Source organism: Cololabis saira, chromosome 14 (genome assembly GCF_033807715.1).
Source record: "Cololabis saira isolate AMF1-May2022 chromosome 14, fColSai1.1, whole genome shotgun sequence".
In the NCBI taxonomy this organism is placed as follows: Eukaryota; Metazoa; Chordata; class Actinopteri; order Beloniformes; family Belonidae; genus Cololabis; species Cololabis saira.
In genome coordinates, this window is record NC_084600.1 from 10,381,612 (window position 1) to 10,397,044 (window position 15,433).

General features: G+C 38.3%; 1 protein-coding gene across 9 annotated transcripts in view; it reads right to left on the reverse strand.

Annotated features, from left to right (window-relative positions):
- Nucleotides 1–15,433, reverse strand: part of sptbn2 (spectrin, beta, non-erythrocytic 2) — a 92,733-nt gene that overhangs the window by 30,933 nt on the left and 46,367 nt on the right. For 5 of the 9 annotated variants that reach the window (XM_061739639.1, XM_061739635.1, XM_061739633.1 and 2 more), the window contains 14 exons: nucleotides 14,643–14,734; nucleotides 13,677–13,757; nucleotides 11,440–11,555; nucleotides 10,989–11,101; nucleotides 10,566–10,753; nucleotides 10,358–10,475; nucleotides 9,191–9,349; nucleotides 8,780–9,082; nucleotides 6,389–6,542; nucleotides 5,198–5,592; nucleotides 3,830–4,093; nucleotides 3,542–3,753; nucleotides 1,302–1,439; nucleotides 966–1,218 (listed from right to left, as the gene is read on the reverse strand). In XM_061739639.1, coding sequence (XP_061595623.1) covers nucleotides 966–1,218; nucleotides 1,302–1,439; nucleotides 3,542–3,753; nucleotides 3,830–4,093; nucleotides 5,198–5,592; nucleotides 6,389–6,542; nucleotides 8,780–9,082; nucleotides 9,191–9,349; nucleotides 10,358–10,475; nucleotides 10,566–10,753; nucleotides 10,989–11,101; nucleotides 11,440–11,555; nucleotides 13,677–13,757; nucleotides 14,643–14,734 — 2,586 coding nt within the window. The remainder of the gene's footprint in view (nucleotides 1–965; nucleotides 1,219–1,301; nucleotides 1,440–3,541; nucleotides 3,754–3,829; nucleotides 4,094–5,197; nucleotides 5,593–6,388; nucleotides 6,543–8,779; nucleotides 9,083–9,190; nucleotides 9,350–10,357; nucleotides 10,476–10,565; nucleotides 10,754–10,988; nucleotides 11,102–11,439; nucleotides 11,556–13,676; nucleotides 13,758–14,642; nucleotides 14,735–15,433) is intronic. The other 4 variants (XM_061739637.1, XM_061739636.1, XM_061739640.1 and 1 more) reach the window with 1 other exon arrangement.

The window sequence follows — 15,433 nt, forward strand, 5'->3', positions numbered from 1 at the left end:
CTGAGGCCATGGTTCTCGACCGGAAAAAGGTGGCTTGCACCCTCCAGGTCGGGGGAGAGTTCCTGCCTCAGGTGGAGGAGTTCAAGTATCTTGGGGTCTTGTTCACGAGTGAGGGGAGAACGGAGCGCGAGATCGACAGGCGGATCGGTGCGGCGGCCGCAGTAATGCGGTCATTGTATCGGTCCGTCGTGGTGAAGAGGGAGCTGAGCCGAAAGGCAAAGCTCTCGGTTTACCGGTCGATCTACGTTCCCACCCTCACCTATGGTCATGAACTCTGGGTCATGACCGAAAGAACGGGATCCCGGATACAAGCGGCCGAAATGAGTTTCCTCCGCAGGGTGGCGGGGCGCTCCCTTAGAGATAGGGTGAGGAGCTCTGTCACCCGGGAGGAGCTCGGAGTAGAGCCGCTGCTCCTCCACATCGAGAGGAGCCAGCTGAGGTGGCTCGGGCACCTGTATAGGATGCCCCCTGGACGCCTCCCTCGTGAGGTGTTCCGGGCATGTCCCACCGGGAGGAGGCCCCGAGGAAGACCCAGGACACGCTGGAGTGACTACGTCGCTCGGCTGGCCTGGGAACGCCTTGGAGTCCCCCCGGAAGAGCTGGAGGAAGTGTCCGGGGAGAGGGAAGTCTGGGGATCCCTGCTCCGACTGCTGCCCCCGCGACCCGGACTCGGATAATGCGGTGGACAATGGATGGATGGATGGATAATAATAATGTTATTTAGCAGTGTGAGTACTGTGTGTGAATATTTATAAATACAGGTTAAATGTTCAGTGAATGGGGGTAGGACTAAATAAGTTTACACTTCTTCCTACTCCTTTTTTGGCACATGTAAATCAAGATAGCAAGTTTTAAAGGATGAAATTCTTTGTTTTGTTTTCTTAAACTTCTCATGAAATGTTTTTTGTACAAAAATAAAATAAATCAAATCAAATCAAAGACTGTTGAATCCTATCCCTCCTTACCTGAATAGCCTCCAGGTCTCTCTCCATGCCGGTGAGCTTGCGCTGCAGTGCCATCACTCCAGCCAAGTCATTGCCCAAGCTTTGAGTAGACTCAATTACTTTCGTTTTTTCTTTCATCCAAGTCTGAATCTCATTACACTCAAGGTGGTAATTCTGGATGTTTAGAGCAGACTCTAGGTCCTGTTTCTTTTGTCCAGCCTGTTGCTCAAAGTCTTTCCATCTAGAGAGGACATCAAACACAAGGCTAAAAACGCTAACACACCAAAGTGCACAGTGAGTACACATATGAAGTGTTGAAAGTGGCAGGATTTAAAGAGGGTTAATGTGAGCTCTGACCTGTTGTTCAGCTGGTCTCTGGTCTGGTGGATCTGGTCTTTGTTACAGTTGTCTGAGGTCAGCAGCTGCTCCGCAACGAGCTTCACATCAGTGACACGCGTGCCCAGGCTGTTCATCTCAGGCTCCAGGGTCTCAAATCTGCATTCATGAATAACAGACACATAGATTTCCCTAATTCTTACAACACTTATTGGTATTAAGACCAGTACTCGAGTTGTAAAAAAAAAAAATCAGGGGGGATGGTGGATTTTATCATATGGGGACAGATAATTTGTGCTGATTACAAATAATATAATATATTACAAATAATAGCACTGACCAAAACAGCTGCAGAAATACTGCAGGAATGACATAGCAGCAGTTAAATGCAGCCTTCTGTAAGCTTTAAATATCCACTGGGCTTACATCAAATACATCAAAACACAACAATAAAAAACACTTTTCTGAACTTATCAATATGACTCTGTCCTTCACAGGATAAGTACAATGGATCACTGCAAAAACTCAAAATCTTAACAAGAATATTTGTCTTATTTCTAGTTAAAATGTCTCATTTTAGTAAAAAAAATATCATTACACTTAAAACAAGACTCATCACTGGAAAAAACAACAATTTTCACCTGTTTCAAGTAGATTTTCACTTTAAATAAGTAGAAAAATCTGCCAGTGGAACAAGATTTTTTTGCTTGTAATAATAAGGTAAATCTTGTCCCACTGGCAGATTTTCCTACTTATTTCAAGTGAAAATTTACCTGAAACAGGTGAAAATTGTCACCTTTTTCTGGTGTTATTTTTCTGGTGATGACTCTAAATGTTGAAATAGCAGTAAAACCACATTCATTGATGAAATGACATAAGGGATGGAAAGGGGGGATGTCAGTTTTACAGGGGGGATGATTTTGACCGTTTTTATTTCAGGGGGGATGCCATCACCCCTCAACTCCAGTACTGGTTAAGACCCTTCCAGAATACAGTACAGTACAAGCTGGATATTTGCATATAAGCAAACCCACGTGTTGCGTGCACCATCCTACTGCAGTTAAAGAAAGTTATGAATGTGATTGGTGACTCTTGTATGTTTTGATTTCATCTCTATCAAATCATTTTCTTTTATGTTTGACAAATGCAAGTAATTGAATGTTTGTCATTTTTATTTTAAAACATATTTATAATCTGTGAATTTATTTTCATCAAAACACATTCAAGTTACTACAGAAGAGTATTAGGGCCATGCAGGAGAAAAAATATTTGAGAGGGGAAGATTTTTTTTTATTGTGCACTTCGAGAAAAAAGTCAAAATGTCGAGAAAAAAGTTGAAATGTCGAGATTAATGTTGAAATACAATTTCGAGAATACAGTTCAATATTCGTGAATAAAGTTGAAATCTGGAAAATAAAGTTGAAATACAATTTGGTGAATAAAGTGGAAATGTCTCCTCCTCCATCTAATCCAGTCAGCAGAGCGACTGACAGCTCTGCAGCAGCAGCAGCCGTAACTAACTAACTAACTAACTAACATCCTTGGATTGGAACGTTAAGGGGACGTTTCTGAGGTTATGCAACTGCATTAGTGTGATATGTGTTTCAAATCAATATCATCATCAAATTTGGACTTTTTTCTCAACATTTTGACTTTTTTCTCGAAATTGTACTTCAACATTATTCTCGACATTTCGACTTTTTTCTCGACATTTCGACTTTTTTCTCAAAGTGCACAATGAAAAAATAATCTTCCTCCTCTAAAATATTATTTTTTATTTTTCTCCTGCCTGGCCCTAATATTCTTCCGTAAATTACAGTCATGATTGCATGTACAGGACTGTCTCAGAAAATTAGAATATTGTGATAAATTTCTTTAATTTCTGTAATGCAATTAAAAAAAACTAAAATGTCATACATTCTGGATTCATTACAAATCAACTGAAATATTGCAAGCCTTTTATTATTTTAATATTGCTGATTATGGTTTACAGTATAAAATTAAGATTCCCAGAATATTATAATTTTTTGAAATAGGATATTTGAGTTTTCTTAAGCTGTAAACCATGATCAGCAATATTAAAATAATAAAAGGCTTGCAATATTTCAGTTGATTTGTAATGAATCCAGAATGTATGACATTTTAGTTTTTGTAATTGCATTACAGAAAATCACAATATTCTAATTTTCTGAGACCGTCCTGTATGTGTTTTTCTTCAAATTCAAAATGTCCGTTTTGCTTCTCCTCTCCTCCAGACTGACCTCTGCTGGACGACCTCCAGGTCCTCCAGTTTGGTGGGGATCTCCATGCCGTGTAACCACTGCTTCTTCTCCTCCACCCAGAGATGGCAGGCGTCAGCCTCGCTGAACATGCGGTAGAGCGCCAGGGCGCCTTCCAGCGCCTGACGGCGAGCTGCTGAGAGCGACTCCAGCTCTGCGTAGCGTTGCTCTATAGCAGGCAGACGACCATCCACCTACAATCCAAACCATAATCAGTTAGAACAAAGAGCAAATCGTTTTTAAAGGAGTATTAAAATAAAGCAGACATACTTGAGGCAAATGTATACACTCTTGCGGCAGGACGTTGGCCTGCTCGTGAAGGGAGTCGATGAGCGGGTGGTGGCTCTGGATCTCCTCGTCTACCTCCCTCTGCTTGCGAGCCAGAGTCTGGGTGGAGAACTCGTCGTGCCCGACCTCCTGACTGGACACCTGTCTGAGCGTCTCATTGATCCACGCCTCCATGTCACTGGCATCCGTTTGGAACTGATGCAGGGCCACGGCTTCCTTCAGATTCTGCTCTCTGAGCTTAGTTGACTGAAAATTAGCAGACACAATATTTTAGAGGAGGTAGTTTTACATCGGACAAATAGAATAGAATAGATCTTTATTGTCATTGTCACCAGGTACAACGACATTAAAAATGAAATAAATAAAATGAAATAAAAACAAATAAAATAAAATAAATATATATCTAGACTAGTGGTGGGGGGGAAAAAAAATCGATATTGCAATATATTGTTGCGCTCTCTGTCGCGATAAATACCGTATTTTCCATATATAAGGCGCACCGCATTATAAGGCGCACCAAATATATGGTAAAATACTGTACTATAGTGGCTGGGGTTGAGTTAGTATCTACCTGATGGAGCTGCGCTACAGGAAATGCTACAAAATCCTACAGCAAATGCAAAAAAAAAAACAAGAAGAAAAGTACCGTATGTCAAACTTTATTAACAAAATAAAAACCAGCTTTGCTCCGTCTCGTCAAAGTCACCATTATGCGAGTCAGCGTCACTGCTGTTGTCTTTAACGTCTGTGACGATTCCTGACGTTTTTAGCGCCATTACTTCGGGGACACCAACTACATTACCCACAATCCCCCTGACTACAGTAACAGAAATTACCGTAATGATCACATATAAGGCACACTGCCAGTTTTTGAGAAAATTAAAGGCTTTTAGGTGCGCCTTATAGTGCGGAAAATACGGTAATCGATAAACTGACGGCAAATATCGATATTTTATTACAACACACATAATGGATTTACGCGGTTGTTACCGCACTATTGTTCATGCACTTTGTACTTTGAATAAATGCATAACTACAGACGTTTTCCTTTTTATGGGTATTTTTTCTTTTTCAGTCACATATATCGTGATGTATTGTTGATGAAATTTCTTACAATATATCGAATATCGTAGATATCGTGTATCGTGATATTTTCGTTATCGTGGGCCACATATCGCCACAGTATTGAATCGTGAGTTACCGTATCGTCCCACCTCTAATCTACACACATTCACCCTCCACACATACAACAACACACGGACATTACAACAACTTTCATCAACACACAATCATTTTTGTTATTGCACATTAGCTCCTGTAAATACGATTCCAGTGTCGTCAAACACCCACCTCCTCCAGATGAGCCCACTGTGCACGGATGTCCTGAATCCTCTCGTTGACCTCTGGAGCTCCGAAGTGTCCTTCTGTAACCAGAGCGTCTCCGACAGCGATGCTGTTGCTCAGGGGGCCGTAGCGCGCCGCCATCTCATCCCTGAAAGCCTCGTGTTTACTGAGGAGATGGAGAGCAGAACTGAGGTCCCGCCCGCAGTCTCCACTGGCCAAGATCTGCTCCTGCTCTCTGATCCACGCCGCCTCCTCCCCGACGTCCCACATGAACTGCCAGAGGCGACGCGACTCCTCCAAGCGCTCTCTGCGCGTCCCGGCGAGCTGCCCGAGTTCCTCGTAGGCTGTGCCCAGCAGGTCTACTTTCTCCTTCACCAGCCCAGGTTCACAAGGCTTGTAAGCTGGCAAATAGAAAGGAGCAGGAGTATAAGTAATAGATACAAAGAGATGCAGTATAGGATTCTTCATAGGCAACATAGAACACCTGAAATCTTAAACAAATTCGATCCCAGCAGGTCCCCATTATGCATTAAATGCAAAAAGGAGATTGGTACCTACATACACTGTTTCTGGGAATGTCCCAAGATTGCTAGATTTTGGTCCTATGTGGCTAAAGAATTGAGTTCAATTACAAAGTCTACTATCTGTACAGATCCTGGACAATTTCTATTAGGGCTGCCATCAAAATTTGGAGTATTGGATCCTGGTTGAGCCAAGCTACTTAGTAAGCTTCTCTGCGTAGCTAGAAAATGCATTTTGTTCAATTGGATTCATGAGAAACCTCCATCAGTAACCCAATGGTATAGAGAAATCTACAGAGTTCTTCCGATGGAAAGACTCCGTGCCAAATTAAAAAATAGAGAAGATAACTTCATGAAAATGTGGTGGCCTCTCATAGACCATTTTCCTTTACTTTCTGATGTGCTCAGTGTGTGCTGTTTGTACTACACAATATAACTTTTTTATATTTACATAGTAACTGTGTTGTATCTAAAGATGTGTCGATTGCCCTTTTCTTTTTTTTTTTTTCCTTTTGTTTTTGTCTGTATTGTATTCTGTTTTTGATTTATACCTTTTATGTTAATACTGGAAATAAAAAAAAAATTATATTGAAAAAATAGAACGGAGCAGGAGTGCATAGCATTTAGTTACTCGTGACAGAAGAGAAAAGTTAAAACTGCACGATAGAAGACTTACCCAGTTCATGTGACGTGAAGCGCTTTGCAGCTCCCTGGACTGCCTTGATCCTCTCTGCCTGGCCTGAAATGTCGGCCTCTACCAGATTGTGTTTTTGCAATAGGTCTAACACATCATGCAAATGTTTACCACTGTCCTGAGACTGCAGACGCCCCTGGAAGACAAAGAGAGAATAGACATATAATTCAAAACTCTGTAACACCGTTAATCAGAATCAGAATCATGTTTATTTGGCCAGGTCAGGTCAGACAAGACATGGAATTTGACTCGGTTATTTTCGCTCACTGTACAGTAAATAGGTAATAGACAAATGACAGCTCTTATTAACATATATACAATTTTTAAAAAGTGAAAGGCGCCCCGGTCTGTCCTCACCCCTCATTGCAATATATAAATTACCAATTCTAACTCTAATCATTTTTCCTGGCATTATCATGATATATTGATTCATAGTGTATTATTATATTAAGTTATGAAATCTCATGGGATGTTAAACTATAATATTATTATATATTATAGTATGGTGATATCATTTTGTTATATGTTATAATATTATAAAAATTATTATCTTATATTAGGATATTACTATGTTATTACGCTATATTTATATTTTATCGTGCTACACCACTCTATATGATAATTATTTATTTCTTTACTTATTTATTCTCAAATTAATATTCTTAATCTATGTATCTACTTTCATCATCTTATTTACACGCACACACACACACGCACACACACACACCTAGATACATGTCATTGTGACTGATGTCGTCTTTTGTCGCTGTTTGCACTGTATGTTAATAAATAAATTTAAAAAAAAAAGTGAAAGGTGCAGCAGAATGAGGTAGACATGATTATTGAAAGGTGCATTGTCACAGCATAGGATTGTGTTATTATAATTATTGTTATTATTATTATTGCACGGTGATTGATTACTCTGAGACTCTATGAGTGATGAGAGTTGATCAGAGCAACAGCTTGGGGGAAGAAACTGTCTCTGTGTCTGGAGGTTTTGGTGTAATACGGCTGGAAACTAAGCTGGGTTTATGTGTGAAGAGCATTCAGCATTCCTGATTAGATGGTAATAATATATATTACACATATATACAATCTAGGAGCTATAGTTTGGAGATAAAAGTACTTGAAAAGATCAAGAACGAATGCTTTCTAAATCCCAACCTAAACCAAACAGCAAGCCAGAGACAGACAAACATGACATTAGATAAATATTCATTATAAATACAGTTTATAAACTTTCTGTTTCCTTTCTTTCAAGCGTCTGAAATGTATGATTGTTTTGATTGTTCCGTTTTGTAAAGAATAAAATAAATATTTTAAATACAAATAAAATGAATCAATATTCCTAATCTGAGCATTTTAAGAAGGCCATTTCATGATTGACTGATTAGACTGCTGAGACATTAACCCCATTACGGTTTATCTGAAAAGTGCAGAAGAGACTGATTAACCCACACCTGAGTGCCAGAGTGAAAATGTGACACGGCCATTGATGGCTAAATTTGGAATGAGTCAAAGATCAAAAGCAGCAGATTGTGCAATATCTATTTAAAGAACTGACACTGATTAAACAAGTACATCAGTGAAAGAAAATCCAAGGCGTAAAATAACTAGTCTTCGATATCAAAACAACTACGAGCTTAAGCTACAGGACTGTCTCAGAAAATTAGAATATTGTGATAAAGTTCTTTTTTTTCTGTAATGCAATTAAAAAAACAAAAATGTCATACATTCTGGATTCATTACAAATCAACTGAAATATTGCAAGCCTTTTATTATTTTAATATTGCTGATTATGGCTTACATGGCTGATTTAAAAAAAAAAAAAAAAAAAAAAAAAAAGGTACTGAGTCACGAGTCACATGTGTGTTGGATAAAAGGTTCAAACTTTCTGGACCTTTTATTTTCTGTTGCAGTTTGGAAAACTTTCCAACTTTCTGGAAATGGAGTTATTTATTTGAACTAGGCATGTTGATTGATAATAAGCAGCTAAATGGCAAACAGATGGAAGCACCATTATGATAATCAAGAAATACTTGCATCATCAGTGTGTCAAAGTCAAGATAAATTAAGATAAGAACAGCACCAGATTTACCTGTTAATGCCCTCAATGACATTGTCAGTAAAGCCAGAAAAGACGGGCGACACCAATCAGGCTGGGCCTGATAAAAGCTAATTACAGCAGTTAAGTGGAGACACTAAAGCAGTTGGGGATATACTGTACATCTATCGTAGTTGAGAGGATTAGCAAACTCCTTTTAGTTAATTAGACACTAAACCAACAGCAAGTAGAAACAACAACAGTCATTAAACACATGTTGAAACGATTTCAGCTTTGTTGAACTTTGTTTCTCTTTTAAAAAGTCGTACCTTTTCATCTGCCATCCAGTCCATGATGTAGCGCATCTCCTGAAATAGCCTTTGTAGATCACGATGGGCATTCAGGCGCTCTCTGCGTGCAGCCAGAAGCTCTTTGAGGTATTCCCAGAGTCGAAGCACATTATCCCTTCGTGCCATTACGCGTCGTACATCATGATATCTCTCTGCTTCCAGCTCTTTTGCAACGGACTCCACAGCAGCCACGCGCTCCCAATACGCCCCGATGTCCGTCTCGATGGCTTCGTGCTTTCGGGTGGCGGCTTCTACTGCTCCCAGGTCGGTTCCAAAATTATCCTAGTGACAGAACAAGAGCCCTGACGGTAAACACGAGGAACTGAATTGCACTTGGAACAAAACAAAGATTTGATTCCAAAAATGAGCAGGAAAAGTGGGGTTTTCTACCTGAGACACCAGCCTTTGGTTCTCGCTCAACCACGTCTCCCGCATCGCCGCTTTCCGATCAAAACGGGCAGCGAGCATCTCCAGCTTCTCCTGGCGAATCAGCTCATTCCTCAGTGCCAGCTCACGTTCATGTTCTGCCTTTTCCAGCCGTTCCCATGCCTGCCAGGCGGAGAAAGAACAAACACAGGAAAACACAGGAGGTTAGGTTCTCCTAGCGTTGGTGCTAAGCGCTTTGGCCAACTGTGTTGTTTTTAAAAGTGCTTTATAAATAAAGTTGAGTTGAGATACGGTATTAGTATTTTATGGATGATGTTTATAGTTTTAAAAATACATTTGAAGAGTAATACGCTCAGTACTCGAGTTGTAAAAAAAAAAAGAAATCAGGGGGGATGGTGGATTTTATCATATGGGGACAGATAATTTGTGCTGATTACAAATAATATAATATATTACAAATAATAGCAGTGACCAAAACACCTGCAGAAATACTGCAGGAATGACATAGCAGCAGTTAAATGCAGCCTTCTGTAAGCTTTAAATATCCACTGGGCTTACATCAAATACATCAAAACACAACAATAAAAAACACTTTTCTGAACTTATCAATATGACTCCGTCCTTCACAGGATAAGTAAAATGGATCACTGCAAAAACTCAAAATCTTAACAAGAATAATTGTCTTATTTCTGGTTAAAATGTCTCATTTTAGTAAAAAAAATATTATTACACTTAAAACAAGACTCATCACTGGAAAAAACAACAATTTTCACCTGTTTCAAGTAGATTTTCACTTGAAATAAGTAGAAAAATCTGCCAGTGGAACAAGATTTTTTTGCTTGTAATAAGAAGATAAATCTTGTCCCACTGGCAGATTTTTCTACTTATTTCAAGTGAAAATGTACTTGAAACAGGTGAAAATGGTCAAATAAGTTATTTTTCTGGTGATGACTCTAAATGTTGAAATAGCAGTAAAACCACATTCATTGATGAAATGACATAAGGGATGGAAAGGGGGGGGGGGTGACAGTTTTACAGGGGGGATGATTTGGACCCTTTTTATTTCAGGGGGGATGCCATCCCCCCTCATCCCCCCTCAACTCCAGTACTGAATACTCTCATTTACATATCCTTCCATTCCAGATGGATAGCTGTATATCTATATCATACCTTATTGATGTCAGAGATGAGTTTTCCTTCTCTCGGCATGTAGACTTTCTGATTGTTTGCTCTCATCTTGCTTTGGATAGTAAAGAGAAGAACCTCCAAGTTCCCTTTCTCTGTAAATCTGTGGAGACATGACAGCGATGCTGTTCAGCCTTCTTCAGAAACAGGCTTGAATCTCTGCAGGGCTTCAATGCAGCTAGCTAATACCCACTTTGGTGGCTTCTCCACAGTTCTGTAGGAGTTGAAAGCCTGCAGCTGGTTCTGTACACCGTTCAGTGAGTTAGCCAGTTGCCGGTCGTTGAGAGTCACTATGGTCTGCTGGATCCACTGCAGCAGCTCTGACGCCAGAGTCTCATACTTGTCTATCAGCTGGTCGGCCTCAATAGCATAGTCAAGAACCTGAAACAAACACATGGAGGAAGATTAACCTGCATGTACTCACTGTTTCACTGATGCAACAATGGATATTAAGTATATACATATACACACACACACACATATATATATATATATATATATATATATATATATATATATATACACACACACACACATATATATACACACACACACACACACACACACACACACACACACACACATACACACACACACACACGGATAGAGTGCTAACCTTGCCAATTCGTTTGCCCTCCACTGCCAGGGCTTTCATCTTGGAGAAGTAATGATAGTACGTTGCCACATAAGTGATGATGGACTTTTCATCAGGCTGATCAACATTAACATCTGGGGAAGAAAAAAGCATGTGTATTCATCTCTAGGTTTTTTTTTTTTTTAAATCAGGTAATTTCAGTAAATCAAATCAAAAAGTGACTTGAATGGGAAGTGAAAGTCATTTCCATTTTTTGACATGTTTAATGAGACGTCACACTGGCTGACATGTGATACTGCCTCATCTAAGCCACAAATAAGAGCAACATGTCAGCCTGTTTTAGGGAATTTTTATTATCTAACCTTTTAAGCAATTTAAGAACAATTTCTTGTTCTTAAATAGCTTGCTTCTTAAAAGGGAAAAGCATTTGATCATCAATGTGACTGAAAGGAGAACTTTTTTAAAGACTCACCCTCCGGGTCCAGCAGCTTGGTGAGGCCAAGTTCCTTTTCAGCCACATTAAAAGCATTCTGGAGATTGTAGTGAGCATTGGACCTCTTCAGGTTGTCAAACTCAATGACGTCAGGTCTGCAGGAGATAGGAAACAAGCAGAGTTTTAATAAGATCAGTTTTTGGAATTTCATAGAACCTGAAAAATAGCATCCCCTTCAAGTATGGAGTTTATCCTCTGCTACAGTATCAATCCATTCTCTTTGCAGAGTAGTTGTATACCAATAATATGTTGCACCGGAATTAGGTAAAGTTACGTAAAAACATATTCCATTTTTGGATTAATTTCAGTGTTTACATTTTTCTAACTTACTTAAGAATGAGACTAATAATAATCAATAACCATGAATTGTCTTCACTAAAAGATACAAGGGTATTTTGAACTACCCAATGATCATAAAACCTTTTTAATTCAAATAATATTCTAAATACATGGAACCTAATAAATTATGTTTCTGATACGAAGCAAAAAAAACAACAAATAAATCACATGCTGAAATGACTTCCCTGAACGTCCAAATGGTGGCGTCAGAATTTAAATAATCAATAACCAGTCAAAAGGGTCAATCACTAAACAGAAAGAAGTGTATCATTTCATTTCATTTTTATTTATTCCGATCATGGAAATATGAAAACAAAAAAAACAAACAAGTAAAATGACAACACAATCAAAAGCACAATTACTTAGTTAACGTCACAAAGAAAGAAAAACAAAAAAATCAAAGATAGATCGTCTGTCTCCATACGTATATATTATAAATTTTAACTATTTCATCCATACATTGCTATTTTTTTCCTCTTTAAATTTTTTAAACTGAAATATGTTTATACAGCCCTTTAAATCATAATGTAATGAATTCCATAACTTAATTCCAACAACAGAAACACTCATCTGCTTTAAAGTTGTTCGGGCAAATAGATGATTAAAATTAAATTTTCTACGACTATCTTCATTATTTGAACTGAAAGTAAACATGTATTGTAAGTTTTCTGGTAATGCTTTACATTTAGCTGTTACATGATTGTGAGTATCTGTAACTTAACCAAATCATCAAGTATCACCTTCATTGTATGCATCCACTGTGAGTCCTGATTAATTAATCAATAGTTTCTGTTTTTTACTGGAAGCCCATGTTTAGGCCGGCCACATGTTGGTTTTTCCCCCCACATGTTGTAATGGTCCTGCTACCTGCAGGGTGTGCAGCTGAGTTAACAGGCACGGCTCTTTCAAGAAGATAAATGAGTTATTATTTCTGGGATCTAGGTCATCTTACTCTCTATTTCATTTGGATATTTTAAGCCATTCTGTAGGTTGAGAAAAAGGAAGGAATTTAAATGAAAAAAAGGAAAAAGGTGGTATATCTTAAAGGAACTTGAAGTGGAAAAGATTAGGATAATAAGAAAAAATTATATTTAATTTCAACTTCCACCGAAAATAAAAGAGGTAAACTTCAATAATTGTTGTCTTTTTTTGTGAAAGGGAAATTGAAACTTTGCAACATCTTTTCTTTCATTGTGATTCGGTGCAATATTTCTGCAGTGAGATGCAGAGCTGCTACAGTCCAAGGACATGGAGCTACATTTAACAGTGAAAACAGTTATATTTGGTGTTTTTGTTGAAGACAAGAATTTGGACTTTGTCCTTAATAATTTGGTGTTATTGGGAAAGTTCTTCATTCACAAACGTAGATATTTTAAGACCAAACCGTGTTTGACCCATTGGAGAAATTAGCTAAATTAGCTCTTGAGTAAGTCCTTGAGTCTTGTTAAAGAAAAGAAAGCCCTTAAACTGTTTTCTTTACTTGAAAGATATGATTTAATATGAGATGGCCCTTGTGAGTTATTTTATTTTTATTTTATGTTGTACGATAATTAGATTCTCAGTGTATATTTTGTAATACTGATGTTGCTCAACCCAAGGCAAAAGTTTCTAATTCTGATACGACTATTATGTGCCTTGTTTGTTTGTATCTATGTTTCAATTAAAAAAAATATGAAAAAAGGGACAAGAACAACCCAGAGAAAAAACTGTAACTGGGTAGTCGCCATTAAGAACAGAAGGATTAAAAAAACAAACCAACAAAAAAAACGACTATTTCAAATCTGTTCCATAAAGACAAACAAAATCCTATTGGTTTATCTCACGGTTGCCCGTTGTCTAGTAGAATGTAATGTGCAGCACACAGAGCAGTCACTGACCTGTGTTTGTGCACAATGGCATTGAACGCCAGGCCATCTCGCCAGCTGGTCGTGAAGTTGTGGATGTTGACATTGGGATAACTGCAGAGGTCAGATTAGAGTCATTAATCATTAGCCTCATACAGAAAGATGCATCAACAATATCTCCAGTAGAACGTGACTAAAATGAATGGCTATTCATATACTGGACATTAGCAGAATTTATAGAGGGAATGTGCATGACGTCACAGATGCTGCTTCACAGCGGGTTACGCCCACTGAGTGGCAGAAAGACTGAGTGTCAGAAAGACTGAGTGGCAGCGTAAACTTTCAGATTGAGCAACTGGAAAACATCTAAAATGGGAAAGAGCTGTTGTGCGATCGACTGTACTCATAGATTTAGCAAGAAATCAGAGTTATCGTTTTACAGACTGCTGAAAAAAAAGCTTAAGAGAGACAAATGGATCGCTGCAATTCACAGAAACAACTGGATTCCAGGCACCGAAACGTGGATTTGTGGTTCCCATTTTGTATCAGTTAATGTTGGATTTTTGGGTAGCTAACGTTAAACGGTCAAATCATAAAGTTCGGTGTCTTCATCGCTTTAATTTCTACAACAAATCCTGCCTAAAAGTCGGACCAAGCGTCAAGACTTTTGTAAGCTTTCGAGCTTTGCTTCGTGTATTTCCCCAGCGTAGAAATTAACTACATATAAATATCAGGAAACTGGATTTGTGGCCAAATATTAATGTCCATGGACCACTGGTTCTTGGGGTAACTGTACGGGTCACTGTCAAGTCCAACTGCCTTTAATTTAAGACGATAATCAGCTGTTATCCCGTCTTCTCCACTGTTTCTCCACTAGTTGCAGCTGTTTTTGCCACTCAGTGCGAGTAAGGGTCCAATGGGAAAGTGACGTCAATGCAGACCCTTTATACTTCATGATTAAATCGTCCCTCATATACTCTTATACTGCTATTTTCTCACCCGGCAGTCTTCATTTGGCACCAAAGTAGAAGGGCATCTTTGGCTGATTTTTTCTCTTTGTTGTCTTCTGTTTCCACACTGATGTCCTGAATCTGAATATTGAATAAGTAAAGAGATGTAATTTCACATATTTCATAAATTACTAGAATACAAATTACTTGTGATATTTTAATTGATATATAAAGTAAATGTCAGTACGCAAACATCATTTCAGACAATATTACAACATTTACAAGTACCGTAATGAAATTGAGTCAGGAGGGATTTGGGGGATAAAAGACCTAGGAATGTTCCTAGATAGCTCATTGTAGGGAGGTTTGGGTCTTTGAAAACCTTTTCTTTTCCTTGCAAATAGAGTACACTACATATAAGCTTTTAGCTTTAGCTTTTCTCATGTAACATAATCTTCTAACTCGAACCCTTGAGTATGATGAATAAAGAGGAAACAGGCCGAAATAAAGCATGTAGGCTATTTCAGTCAATTTGCATTCAACAATTTCTATTTACACAAAAAAAGGAAAACAAATGTCAACGATAGTGTTTAATATTAGCATAGATGGGTGTTAATAAACTAAAAGCTTATAGTGCCTGTCAGGAGTACATTTTACCAATCAATAAGGGTAGCAAATGTCATTTTAATGGCTAATTTTATCTAATTTTCTTATCTAATTTTATCTTGTACATTTTGACCATATAGAAACGTAATTCTCATTATGTGTGACATAAGACCTAAAAACAGGCATTGTGGCATAGAATTTTCAAATTGGTTTAATTCACCGTACGAATTGTTA